We start from the raw sequence: 12,636 nt of genomic DNA on the forward strand, positions 1-12,636 counted from the left end.
TGACGATCTCCTCTTTGATGTCCGCCATGGTTGCAATTCTTGTAATTCGTTTGTGTTTGGCTCTGATACCAAATATAGAATCGCAAGGTTAATAAGAAGCCCTTCTCTTATTCAATCAATCAATAGCTTTAGGAAAATACCTCAAGCTTTTGTTTTCAAAATCACAATCAACTCTCACGGTTTTATCTAATGACAAAAGCTATATTTATATAGCAACCAAAAACCTAATCCTAGTTGATAAACACAAATCGTATCATGACCATTATCTAAACAAATCATAATCCAACTAGAAACCAAATAACGTGTTGCTTAAGGTTTCTTCAAGTTCAAACTAACTCCAACAATATGTATATTTTAATCAATTCAATTTATATGTGTATATCCACAAGTATAGATGTACATATCATACTTTTTGTATACTTTGTATCTATGTGCATGTGTGTTTGATAGCGAGACCATGCTTGTATTTTCTACACAATCATTGGAAGCAAATGGATTCCATCAAATCTAGGTGAACATATGTTAACTAACACGTGTAGTTGGATCCCAAAATGAAGCTAAGATAATGATGGAACTCGAGCTTGATAGACCATTTCCGCAGAGGATATATAAGGAAACAGTTTCATGATAGCATTTGAGTACTCATACTTTCTTCACATAAGAAAACCAGTGTTTGGTTGGTTCCTTTTAGCCAAGTGATAACTGTAGTCTTGTAGAACACTGTATATAAGGTATTTTTATTAATATATAAGCCAAGGCCATATCCTCGTGACTATAGCAAAACCATACATAACAAAACGTAATTATAAAATACACATACAGCATAATAAGTTTTCCTTCTTTTTGGCCCATTCAAGAGGACATGGGTAAGACGTATGTAATAATGTGAACTTTCTTGGACGGAAGGTCGCGAATCTTGAAACCCTGAGAAAACACCTTCTTTGCCTCTTCGTCTGACACAGGTGGTGAAATGACAACTGGCTCGTCTGGGTTTCAAGTTAACCGGAGTGGCGATCTTGTTCTTATGCTTGGTCAACAGATACATGAAACTTAACTTTTATCTTATATAATTTTTTCGCAAAATCAACCAATAAATCATATATACATGCAATACTTAGTGAGACAATGAAATAATTACGAAGGAATATTTACCTTGCTATCAGGACCAACGATATGGAGGGCACGTGATTAAGCTGCGGAATGATCTTTTTTCTTGTCTTGGTTAGCTGTTATTGGGTGCTTGTTGGGAAGACCTACATAGCTAACGGAGTTCAATTTCTCTTCTCACCACAAATCGTTCACTGTAGCCCGAATCTTTGATCGCAACAGAGGCTCCCAGGACCTACCTTTGCACCCCATGTACGACATCCCAAATTTTGCATCCTTAGTCTCTTTATACAACTAACTACTAACAAGTTTTATTATTTGTCAAAAGGTGGTGGCAACAACCCTTACGATATGACATGCATGGAGCCAATCGTGCTTCTTGCAAGTACCAAGTTAGAGACTCTTGCTCAAGGGACCAGTGAAGCTAATGATGAGACGTTTGGACCTCCAGACGATGTGCAACCTACATCAAGCACTGATCAGCTGGAATCCAACACCGAGATTGTTGGTGATCTACATGTGTCACCACCTTTATTGTATACACTTAGTTCACCGTCTATAGTTCACAATAGTTTCCTGCATTGTACACTTAGTCCCCCTATAGTTCACCGTCTTTGTCATTCTAAGTTCTGTTGCTTTCTAAACATTTGAAGTTTTTACATATTACATATTAGAAATATGCATCCACTCTTACCGTATTCCACACTTGAAATGAAAATGAAATTAAAAATCCATTTACAATATGTATTTTTTTTTCGTCATGGTAAGTGAAAGAGACAACCACCTAACAAAAACAACTATTGCTTCTTCAGATGGCTCTATACTTGACGGCAACGGTGCTTGATAAGATCTCTATAAAAACTCAAACATCGCATGTCAGCAAACGAGGGTGGGTTTCAATTTCAAGCAGAGAAAAGGAAAAAGGTAAAGACCTGCCACTGCTTGGCGACCTAGGCTGGGTGATGTCCTTCTTGGTGCTTGAGAATGGCTGCTCAGTGATGGCAAAGACATTCGGGAAAAGAGCGAAGCCATGAACCCAGGGATCTGTGATGTGTTTTAGACAAAAACTAGTGTTAGTAAAGTGACAAACACTCCCAATTTGAGAAGCTGGATAATGTTAGCAAAAGGTAAGAAAGGCATATAACCTTACCAAAAGATGTTCAACCGATACAAGGAACCAGCAATTATGCCACAGATACCAGGTAACATGGATCTTTTCCAAGAAGATAGTAAAAGCTACAAAAAAGAGAAGCCGAGTAACTTTTGCATCTAAGAAAAAGGTTCTACTGTATAAGAAGAATTGTATAAATAAACATTTTATGGTATTGTTTACCTGGACACCAACAAGATATATGAATGATTTGTCAGAGAAGTGAGCGCCAAATACATTGAACCTCTTAGAAACAGGAATGTCCAAGTAGAAGGGTACAAAGTAAGCAAATACGAGGGCGTATGGACCAGATGTCAGTAGGTTTGCTGTAGTATCTACAAACAAAATAAACAGATACTTTTATATGCCCGCAGCTGCTTATAAAGAAAACCAAGAAAAACAGCTCTTGATAATGTAACTCATGGACCAGTAGAAGTGTTTGTAAGACATCTTCAACAGTGTGAGAGTGAAGGATAGAGCAAGACAGAGTTTGACACCAACAATAGATCATTATGGGTCTTAATCATCCCTAGATACATTGGTGATTGGCGAGACTAGTAACCAGGCTAATGTAAAGCTTAATTAATAACTATATTCCCTTACAGTTGTCTACACTATTGTAAAGTAGGAGTACTATTTTGAAGATTGAAAGATACACATACCTTTAAACAGAGAGAGCACAATGCTCTGTAGAATTAGTGATACAAAAACTCAGAGAAGAAGATGAAAACCTGCAGAACGAGTACTACTTTGGGTCTTGTAAGCATAATAGTAGGATTTCAATCGTTAAGAAACTAAAAGCAATCATCTTTCTAGTTACCAGGATAAGGGACAGAAAATGTCAAGACAAAGTAAATCTACAATGAAGAAAAAACTGAGCTGAACTATCCCCTTACCGAGTGCTTATTTGAACCAATCTGTATCTCAAAGACTCGGAAGTAGCGAAATTCGATTTGATTAGCTTCCATATCCGAAACTTGTCAAAAATATCCTACAAATGACATAGGCAGAAGACAATCATTTTTTTTTTTCATTACAGTTAACCAGCCTTTCACAAAAAAAAGGAAGAGACTTTCATAAGAGTTACTCTACAGCAGTGTTTTTAAAACCGGACCGACCCGATGGTCGGACCGGGTTCGACCGTGAACCGGTTATATAGCCGGGTTGGTCTAGTAATTGGTTCGACCATGAACCGGCCACATAGCCGGATTATATTTCAAAGTTATTAAACCAATAAAAACCACTAAAACTATCGAAAATCTATAAACCATTCATATAAACAAGAAACTAATTTATATTTATAATATTTTATGTTCAAAATTGATTTATATTTTAGCTATGCATCATGTTTACTAATATTACTTTTATATTTACATACTAAAAAAATATTAAACCATATTATTGAACCAGGTTTGACCCGGTTGAACCATATTGAACCGTGACCCAAAATATTTCCGGTTCAGCTTCCGGTCCGGTTTTAAAAACACTGCTCTACAGAGACACTCAAAAACAAGAAGCTTTTAAACAATCAAACATCTTCCAAGGCTATAGACATAACACATGATGATGGTCAGCCTAAATCTGTTTTTAAGTATTCTATCCGTTATCAAGCTATCTAAACATCATGGTGAAGATTTGAAGCCTTAGTCTGCTTAAGCAATCTATCTGATTGAAGCCTAAAAGATTATTGGTCTAGCTGCTCTGCTCCCCTATCAATAAAGCAAGAACCTTTGAAACTAAAGTGGAAACCTAACATAAAACAATGATGGTGAACAATTGGTACCAAGGCAGTATCGAAGGAGAATAACGAATCAGATCCTATAAGAGCTTGAAGACATTTGAAATGACATTCACTACCTGGTAAGACAAACCGAGCTTGGAAGAACCTAAAAGTCAAACAATCGGGAGTGGAGATGATGGATCGAGGGGGTTTTCGTTTCTCTCCAATTCAAACAAACATCACTCACATGATTAAAAAATTAAAAAGAAATTTTATACAATGTTTTTTGTATGAAAACTTTATTCCTTTTATTTATAAAATATATATATTTTTTTTTTAAAACAAATTACACATGTTAATTTAACGTTTTATTATAAATATATAAATTTGAGCCAGATAATTCTCGATAACTCTGAACTAACCCAAATAACCTAGGATAGCATTAAAAAAATTTATGTCACAAATATAGATTTCGAGGATCAAAATGACCAAAATGTTTCATTAAAAAGGTAAATATACATTTATACTTATAGGGTTAATTAATACAAATATTAGGGTTTAGAGTTAAGGGATGGAGATTTGAGATTGAGATTTAAAATTTTATAAAATAAAAAAATAAATATTAAAAATATGAAAATAAAAATTTTAAAAATAGTTTCAAAAAGTATTTTCGAATTAAAAAAGAAAATTTGAAAAAAATTAAAAAAAAATTGAATTTGAAAACATATAATCTAAAACTATAAAAAAATATTTTTTTTTATTTTTTTATTTTTTTATATATCTAGGGTATTTGGGTCATTTTACCTATTAAATGAAACATTTTGGTTATTTTCCTCTTTATGGTATATTTTGTGATCAAAACTTGAAAATTATCTATTTAGGAGAATTGCCCCTAAACTAATATCACTTCAATATATATATAATTATTGTTAATAAATATTTTTAACTATACAAATTTTTTGCTTGTAAATCTTAGCTCTCTAGTTTTAGTGTGATAAACCGGCTTTCTGAACCAGTAGCATGTTTCTGTTTATGTTTTATTCCAGCAAAGCCATATATATATATAGTGCATATGGTTCACCATATATAGCATACAATGAAACATAAATCTCTTCAACATAACATGCTGTTTATATGTATATTTTTAATCAATTCATATTTATATGTGTATATCCACAAGTATATATATATATGTACATATCATTCTTTTGTATACTTTGTGCATGTGCTTCTCGTATTTTCCACAAGAAACATCGCTTGTAGCTCGCTCTACACAAACATTGGAAGCAAATGGATTCCATCAAATCTACGTGAAACATATGTTAACTAAGATCCCAAAATTAAGCTAAGATAATGATGGAACTCGAGCTTGATAGACCATTTCCGCATAGGATATATAAGGAAACAATTTCATGATAGCCTTTGAATACTCATAGTCTCTTCACAAAAAAAAACAAGTGTTTGGTTCCTTTTAGCCAAGTTATAACTGTAGTCTTGTAGAACAATTTCTGTAAGGTGTTTTTCATTAATATAAAAGCCAAGGCCATATCCTCGTGACTATAAAGCAAAAAAACCATACATAACAAAACGTTACGCGATTTTAAAATACACATACAGCATGATAAGTTTTCCTTCTTTTTTGGCCATTCAAGAGACATGGGTGAGACGTACGCATGTAACCAGCTGGGGCGAAGCTAGGAGTTAATTTTAGTGGGTGCATTAATTCACAAAGGACAAAATAAATGGAAAGTTGTGTCGAACCTTGGAAGTCTAGAGGTGCACATTAAGGCTTAAACCATTTTACCTAGCTAGAACTTATATAAATGACATTTTTTTTGACATCATATAAATGACATATAACGCTGTTAGTATTGATAAAGTTATGGATGCGTGCACCCATAAACCTAACTGTGCATCAGGAGCTGATTTCCTTGCATGGCTAGCCTGAAAAAGTTTATACCAAATAGCAGGTAAGAGGAGAATAGTAGAATATAGCATTCATATTCAAAAGAAAACATGTTCATTTATTCATGATACTGACCGGTCTATGTATCATGAAGAGAGGGAATATTGTTTGTGTTAAATGAACTGTTATGCAAAACACCTACATTTTATATATTTTTCTTCATTAGAGTTTCATACTTTTACTATCTTGTTTAATTTATTTATTGATTTATATTGTTACTTAGCGAGACCATGCTTATCGTATTTTCTGCAAGAAACGTCGCTTAATTAATGATATGCAGGGTTTTTATTAAACGGTACAATTTTTATTTCAAGACAATTGATCGGTCAAGCTTTTGAATTGAACATAGACCGAAGAAAATTATTGGGACGGACGGCGGGTTAATGATGTTGCTATGAGCTTGTAACTATTAAAATTAGTGTATGTGGTTCATCATAAGTTAGTCACATGACCATCATCGTTAATCAAGAATCACTGGCCAGTTTTCTACATCTTTTCATAGCAGAGTGCATGATGTGCAGTTTTTTCTTATATATGTTTAATAACTATAAAAATATATAAACCCAAAAAACCTATAAAAGAATAGATATAATTAAACTCATAAGTTATATTCTCAAATTCGAATTTACGTGCAAGATACATAATACTAAACAGGTGTTATTGGGGAAAAAAAAAACAGTCGTAATTTTCGTGTACCATAGAGATATGCGCAATTTTAGCAAAGAAAAAAAACAACTTATAAATGTTCTTTATATATATATATGTTCGTGAATGTACAAGTTGAAAAGGCGACAACTACCGTTTACGTGACTGTCGCATTTTCTTCCGTTTTGATCTCATTGCTTATATTGAAAGAATGAAGAGTCCAAGGGGAACGAGGAGAATGTCAAGAGGATTCAGAACTATCGAAAGAAAGTTGAAGACGAGCTTGCTAAAGTTTGTAATGACATCTTGTCTGTCATCGACAAACATCTCATTCCGTCGTCTACTGCTGTGGAGTCCACCGTGTTTTTCTACAAAATGAAAGGAGATTATTACCGATATCTGGCAGAGTTCAGCTCTGGTGCTGAACGCAAGGAAGCTGCAGATCAGTCTATTGAAGCATATAAGGCTGCTGTTGCTGCTGCGGAGACTGGATTGGCACCAACACATCCAGTTAGACTTGGCTTGGCACTGAACTTTTCTGTTTTCTACTATGAGATCTTAAACTCTCCTGAACGCGCATGTCAATTGGCTAAGCAAGCATTCGACGATGCAATAGCTGAACTTGACAGCCTGAACGAGGAATCATACAAGGACAGCACTCTTATCATGCAGCTACTTAGAGACAATCTCACCTTGTGGACTTCAGACCTCCCAGAGGAAGGAGACGAGCGAGCCAAGCGTGATGAGCCTCAGGAAGAGAACTGAAGTCCTGACTCCTCTGTGAGATGAGAAACAACTCTTGATGCAAGCCTCGTTTGCTCTAGATTGTGTATTTTTTTTATTTTGTCTTTGGTGATGATGTTTTCAGATCTTTGACGTTCTACACTTGAACACTGCGTATCTTATTAGTTTGCTTCTTTGTTGTTGAATTGATACACAATGCATTTTGGGTTAAAAAATATATATATATTGAAAGAATGAAATTTGGCGTTTAATTACATATAGTCAAAATATCAACGTCATATGTATTAGATAGACTTTTTATGTTTTGTTTGTCAAGTCGGGCCGTTATTGGCTACTAAAATGCATACCTTTTGCTGATCCCATCACCTAAACCGGTTTATTAGACCATTTTAACGCTAAACCGTTTCACGGTTTCTTAATTTTAATTTATTAATTTTTTTTGGTCTGAAAAAAAAAATTGAAAAGCAAACCAATCTCGGGCCGCCACGTATCGGTGGGACCAACAGTGCAAAAATCCAACCAAGATCGGTCTTTATTTCATTACTTTTGTGATCGGTTTTTATGATTTTTGTGGGACTCCCGGGTTAAGAAACCCCCTAATAACTCAGGATAAAGATGGTATTAATGCCTGGATATCAATCAGAATCATGAATCCGACCTTTTACACCACCCAACAAAGAAAAAAAAAACGGAAGAACTAAATGTTATTTTCTTTTTTAAAAAAAAGTTGCACCAAGAAAACTACGTACGTACATTCAACCATAGTTCTGACTTCTGCGGCACACGAATTGCGTATGGGATGCTAATTTAGGCGCAGCACGTGAGACTTGATTAGAGTTAAGATTTAGAACATAAATATGTGAACATGTGTTTCCCGTTGTATAAATGTTAATTCACGTTTTAGTTAAGGATTTTTTTAGTTTTTTTTTTGTCAAATATGATTTTAAGTTTGTGCAATTATCGATATTTGAAATTAACATGGTCAAAATTTCAATGTCGTTTAACATGTGATTGAACAGAAAAACTAGAGAGTTAAGAATCATGCATGAACCTCAGATTTTGTAACGCAAGGTAGATAATTATCAACTCTACAAGATTTTTTTTTTTTGATAAGTACGTGAATATCATTAATAAAAATGAGATAGTTTGTACTTGTACAAAAGATGAAAACGGGAAGCAAACCCAAGCAAAATAAAATAAAATACAGGGGAGAGCTAATTTTGATCCAATTGAGACTGTGGTTAGCATTTACTCATGTCACAGCCATATCCTCATGAGGTTTCTGAATTTCCTTCGATGCTTCCTTGCCAAGATAACGTTTCGGACCTGTCTGTCTATCTCTTTGAAGATTGCCTGCGGTGGTGTTGATGATCCATTGTGAAGTCTTTGATTTCTCTCACGCCAGATCCTGTATATGATTGCTTGAACTGTGATCTTCCGTAGAATTGGAGGACAGTGGCTGACCCTCAGATCGATCCATGTAAGAAGAGCATCCCATGTGTGGAACAGAACAGGCATGTACCTCAATCTCTTAATTGCTATCTTCCATATCTCCTCAGCATAAGCACACCTAAGAAATAAGTGATCCCTTGTTTCTTGGTAGTGATTACATATACAGCAACAAGTAACAATCTACATCCCCCATGAAGCAAGGCGCGATCTCGTAGGAAGCCGGTTCAAATGCGCTACCCACATCATGAAAGCTTGGCTTGGAATGTAACCTTTAAACCAAACTTTATCCGCCCAATCCTGTTTTTGCCCTCGGGGCCTCAAAGATTCCCATGTGAGTTTTGCTGAGAAGGAATCCAGCTCCATATCATTAACCTTCCATATGTAAGTATCATGGGTAGATGAAAGAGATGGAAGGGGAAATGAGCATAGCATAATTTGAAACTCCTTTGTTTTCTGAAATCTAGCTGGTCGTAATAGCCAGCCATCATCTGAGCAAGCACCTGCAACGAAGGACGTCAACTGGATTCCGGTTTGTGTAGGACCAGAGGGACCGAAGTATGTAATCAGGGGACCAAGCTGAGACCAGTGGTCGAACCAAAAGCTAGCTTGACAACCATTTCCCAGCCTACATCTAATGAATCTCTCAGCTAAAGGCCACAGTTTAAGAAGCGCTTTCCACGTCCAAGAACCAGCCTTGTTCTCATCCAAACACCAAAACGAAGAGTCTTTAATGCGATTCGCCTTTACCCATAAGACCCAGAGAGAATCAGAGTCGCAGAAGACTAGCCAGATGAGCTTTAGGCAAAGAGTTTTGTTTCAAATGCTGAGGTTTCTAAAGCCAAGACCTCCTTCGTGTTTAGGAAGGCAAGTTAGAGACCATGATACCTTAGCTGCAGCTCTTGAGGTGATGTTTCCATTCCAAAGAAACCTTGAGCAGAGTGATTCAATCATCTTGATACACCCCTTTGGAAGGATGAATGATGAAAACCAGAAGTTGATGGTGCTATAAATCACAGAAGAGAGTAATACTGATCTTCCTGCATATGAGAGAGCCCTGAGGGACCAAGATGAAAATCTGCGCTTTAGCTGATCTATCAAAGGTCTGTAATCATAGATTCTTAATTTACGGTGCATCAAAGGCAAGCCAAGATACCGAACAGACAGTGATCCAAGGAAGAAGGCAAGACCCGAGATGTCATCAGTTTCAATCTGATTCAGACCTGAAATAAAAAGTTCAGTCTTGCTTCTGTTCATTGTGAGACCTGACCACACTGAGAAGGTGTCTAGAGTATCAGCAATGTTCTGCAAGAATTCTTTTTCACCATCAAAGAAGATCATGAGATCATCAGCGAAAGCTAGGTGAGTGATTAGCGGATTAGATGCCATAGGATGGAGACCAATACGCTCATTTCTGTAGTTTTCATTCAAAAGTTGAGACAGAACTTCCATAACCAGGACAAAAAGATAGGGAGAGAGTGGGTCACCCTGTCTAAGACCTTTAGTTCCACTGAAATAGCCACACATTTCTCCATTGATCGCAACCAAAAATTTTGTTGTGGTTATACACTGTCGAATAAGGTTCATAAAGGACTCAGGGAATTCTAGTGCACGCATAATCTTAAAGATGAAGTTCCATTCTAAAGAATCAAATGTCTTCTTCAAATCAACCTTGAGCATGGATCTTTTGGTGATGTTCTTCCCGTTATAACCACTTATCAACTCAGTAGCCATAAGCACATTTTCAACCATTAAACGACCTGGTATGAAAGCAGATTGGGTATTGAATATGATTTGTGGCAGAACCTGCTTTAACCGAGAAGCAAGGAGCTTGGAGATGACTTTGTAAGTGGTGTTGCAGAAGGATATGGGCCTGAAGTCAGAGATTGATGTCGCGTTCATCTTCTTAGGGATAAGAGTCAGGACAGTTGCATTCCACTGTTTGAGAAGAGATCCAGACTGAAAAAATTCGGAGACAGCATTTATCATATCCAATCCAATTGCTTTCCAGTGGGCAGTGAAGAATTCAGCTGGATAACCATCTGGTCCAGGAGCTTTCCCTTTGGGAAGAGAGAAGAAAGCATTTCTGATATCAACAGCAGAGTATGGCGCATCCAGCTGATGAACCATAGAGGCTGAGCACCGGAAGGGAAGCAGAGTAGCAATATCTTCCTCGGAAACTGAAGAGGGGGTAACAGTCCCTCCTAGAAGGCGCTGATAAAAATGCAGAACATGCTCCTGGATTCCCTCCTTTGAGTCAATGATGGCATCATTTTCGTCAATAAGAAAGATAGTCTGGTTGATAGCTTGACGGGACTTGAGGGACCGGTGATAGTAAGTTGAGTTTGAATCACCAACGTCTATCCATTTAACTCTTGATTTTTGATAGAGATAAGATTCTTCTGCCTTGGCAAGAGTGTACCAGCTGGAGTGAGCTGCACGTTCCTTTTGAGCAATCTCAGGTGATGGAGAGACTAGGAGTTCTCGTTGGCAGGCAAGAAGGTGATCAAAAGACTCTGAAACTCTCTGTTCTATCCCAGAGAAGTTATTACGACTGAATTCATGGATTATACTCTTGAGGTGCTTGAGCTTCTTTGAGACAGAAAGCATTTTGGAGCCTGCAAACCTAAGAGAATTCCAGCACTCAGAGATCAGCAAATTAAAATTCGGGTGATCATTTAGCAATATGAAGAACTTGAAAGGCGATTTTATTTTTTGTTTCCCTGAGTCCAGAAAATGCAGCACGGGCTGTGGTCTGAGATACCGGGTTCGCCAAAGACACCAAGAGCGTTTGGAAACAGCTCAAGCCACTTATCATTTATCATAATTCTGTCTAACTTTTTGGAAATAATACCAGAGCCTTGACTGTTAGACCATGTGAAAGGCGCACCACAGAACCGGAGATCTTGAAGACCAACATCAATCGCACATTGAGAGAACTCATGGAGACCACGATTGGACGAGAATTGGTCGGCATTGGAAGCTTCAGAGGCAGATAGAGTTTGATTAAAATCCCCTAGGACAGACCAAGGCCTATCAATGAGATAGGGAGACGAGGCTAGGAAGACCAAATCCGACCAGAGTTGAGTAATGGTCCTTCTGTGATATGATCCATAAACAAACGTAACCACAAACTCATAGGACACAAAAGGAAGCTTAACCAGGCACGAAACAGACTGGAGAGAATTGTGAAATACTGAAACAGAAACTAAAGGATGCCAAAGGAGCCAGATCCTTCCTAATTCCGAAAACTCATAATTGCAGTTATAGCGCCAACCAGGAAAGACACCACTGATGATCTTTGGAGCCTTCACTGAACTGACATGGGTCTCGACAAGACCACCAAAAATAGGTTTATGCAATTTTAACCATTTCCTAAATCCGCAACGCTTTATTTTAGTCAGGCTTCTCTTGATTCGTACCTGGGGACCACTTGGCCACAAACATCATCTGACCGTCAATCTGCCAAAGACATTGGCTAAGAATGCGGCGACGAGCATGAGGACAGGGAACTCGAAACAGAAAGGAATTACCCTCCATTTTTGATACAGTGATATCACGTCTCTGTTTAGACCAAATTTCGTTGACGATGGCGTGAACCGCTCCACGGGCTGGGGGCTCTTCATAGAACTGTCCTACTATGAAGCTGTCCCAAGCTTTCTTGTTCTTTTCAATGACAGAGTTGGGAATTGTTACACATGCCTCACCAGATTCCAGAGTAAAAAGTGTTCCTTCCGGCTCCAGTTTCCTGGCTTTTGGCTTGATGTAGCCTTTCCAGAATTTTGCCGCATCTGCAACTTTATCCTCTTCTTGAGTTCCGGTGGCTTTGGCAAGCTTTCATGTTACCAGCGGAGG

General features: G+C 37.2%; 1 protein-coding gene and 1 long non-coding RNA gene across 3 annotated transcripts; one reads left to right on the forward strand and one right to left on the reverse strand.

Annotated features, from left to right (window-relative positions):
* Positions 1 to 1,722: 1,722 nt before the first annotated feature.
* Positions 1,723 to 4,002, reverse strand: LOC125585015. Of its 2 annotated transcripts, none has more exons than XR_007321889.1 (6): positions 3,154 to 4,002; positions 2,920 to 2,988; positions 2,441 to 2,592; positions 2,258 to 2,343; positions 2,040 to 2,151; positions 1,723 to 1,959 (listed from the first exon to the last, which is right to left on the reverse strand). It is a non-coding gene; the product is annotated as an uncharacterized LOC125585015 (long non-coding RNA). The 2 variants fall into 2 exon arrangements; XR_007321890.1 differs by having other exon boundaries at positions 3,078 to 3,160.
* Positions 4,003 to 6,798: 2,796 nt separating this feature from the next.
* LOC125585014 (14-3-3-like protein GF14 epsilon) lies at positions 6,799 to 7,492 on the forward strand. The gene has a single exon (XM_048753311.1). It carries the CDS (start codon positions 6,964 to 6,966, stop codon positions 7,351 to 7,353), a length of 390 nt encoding a protein of 129 aa, XP_048609268.1. The 5' UTR covers positions 6,799 to 6,963; the 3' UTR covers positions 7,354 to 7,492.
* The last annotated feature ends 5,144 nt before the right edge of the window (positions 7,493 to 12,636 follow it).

Source organism: Brassica napus, chromosome C4 (genome assembly GCF_020379485.1).
Source record: "Brassica napus cultivar Da-Ae chromosome C4, Da-Ae, whole genome shotgun sequence".
NCBI lineage: Eukaryota > Viridiplantae > Streptophyta > Magnoliopsida > Brassicales > Brassicaceae > Brassica > Brassica napus.

What these genes read in the sequence shown, in the direction of transcription:
- LOC125585014 (XM_048753311.1), top strand. Translation starts at nt 6,964, where the DNA reads ATGAAAGGAGATTATTACCGATATCTGGCAGAGTTCAGCTCTGGTGCT.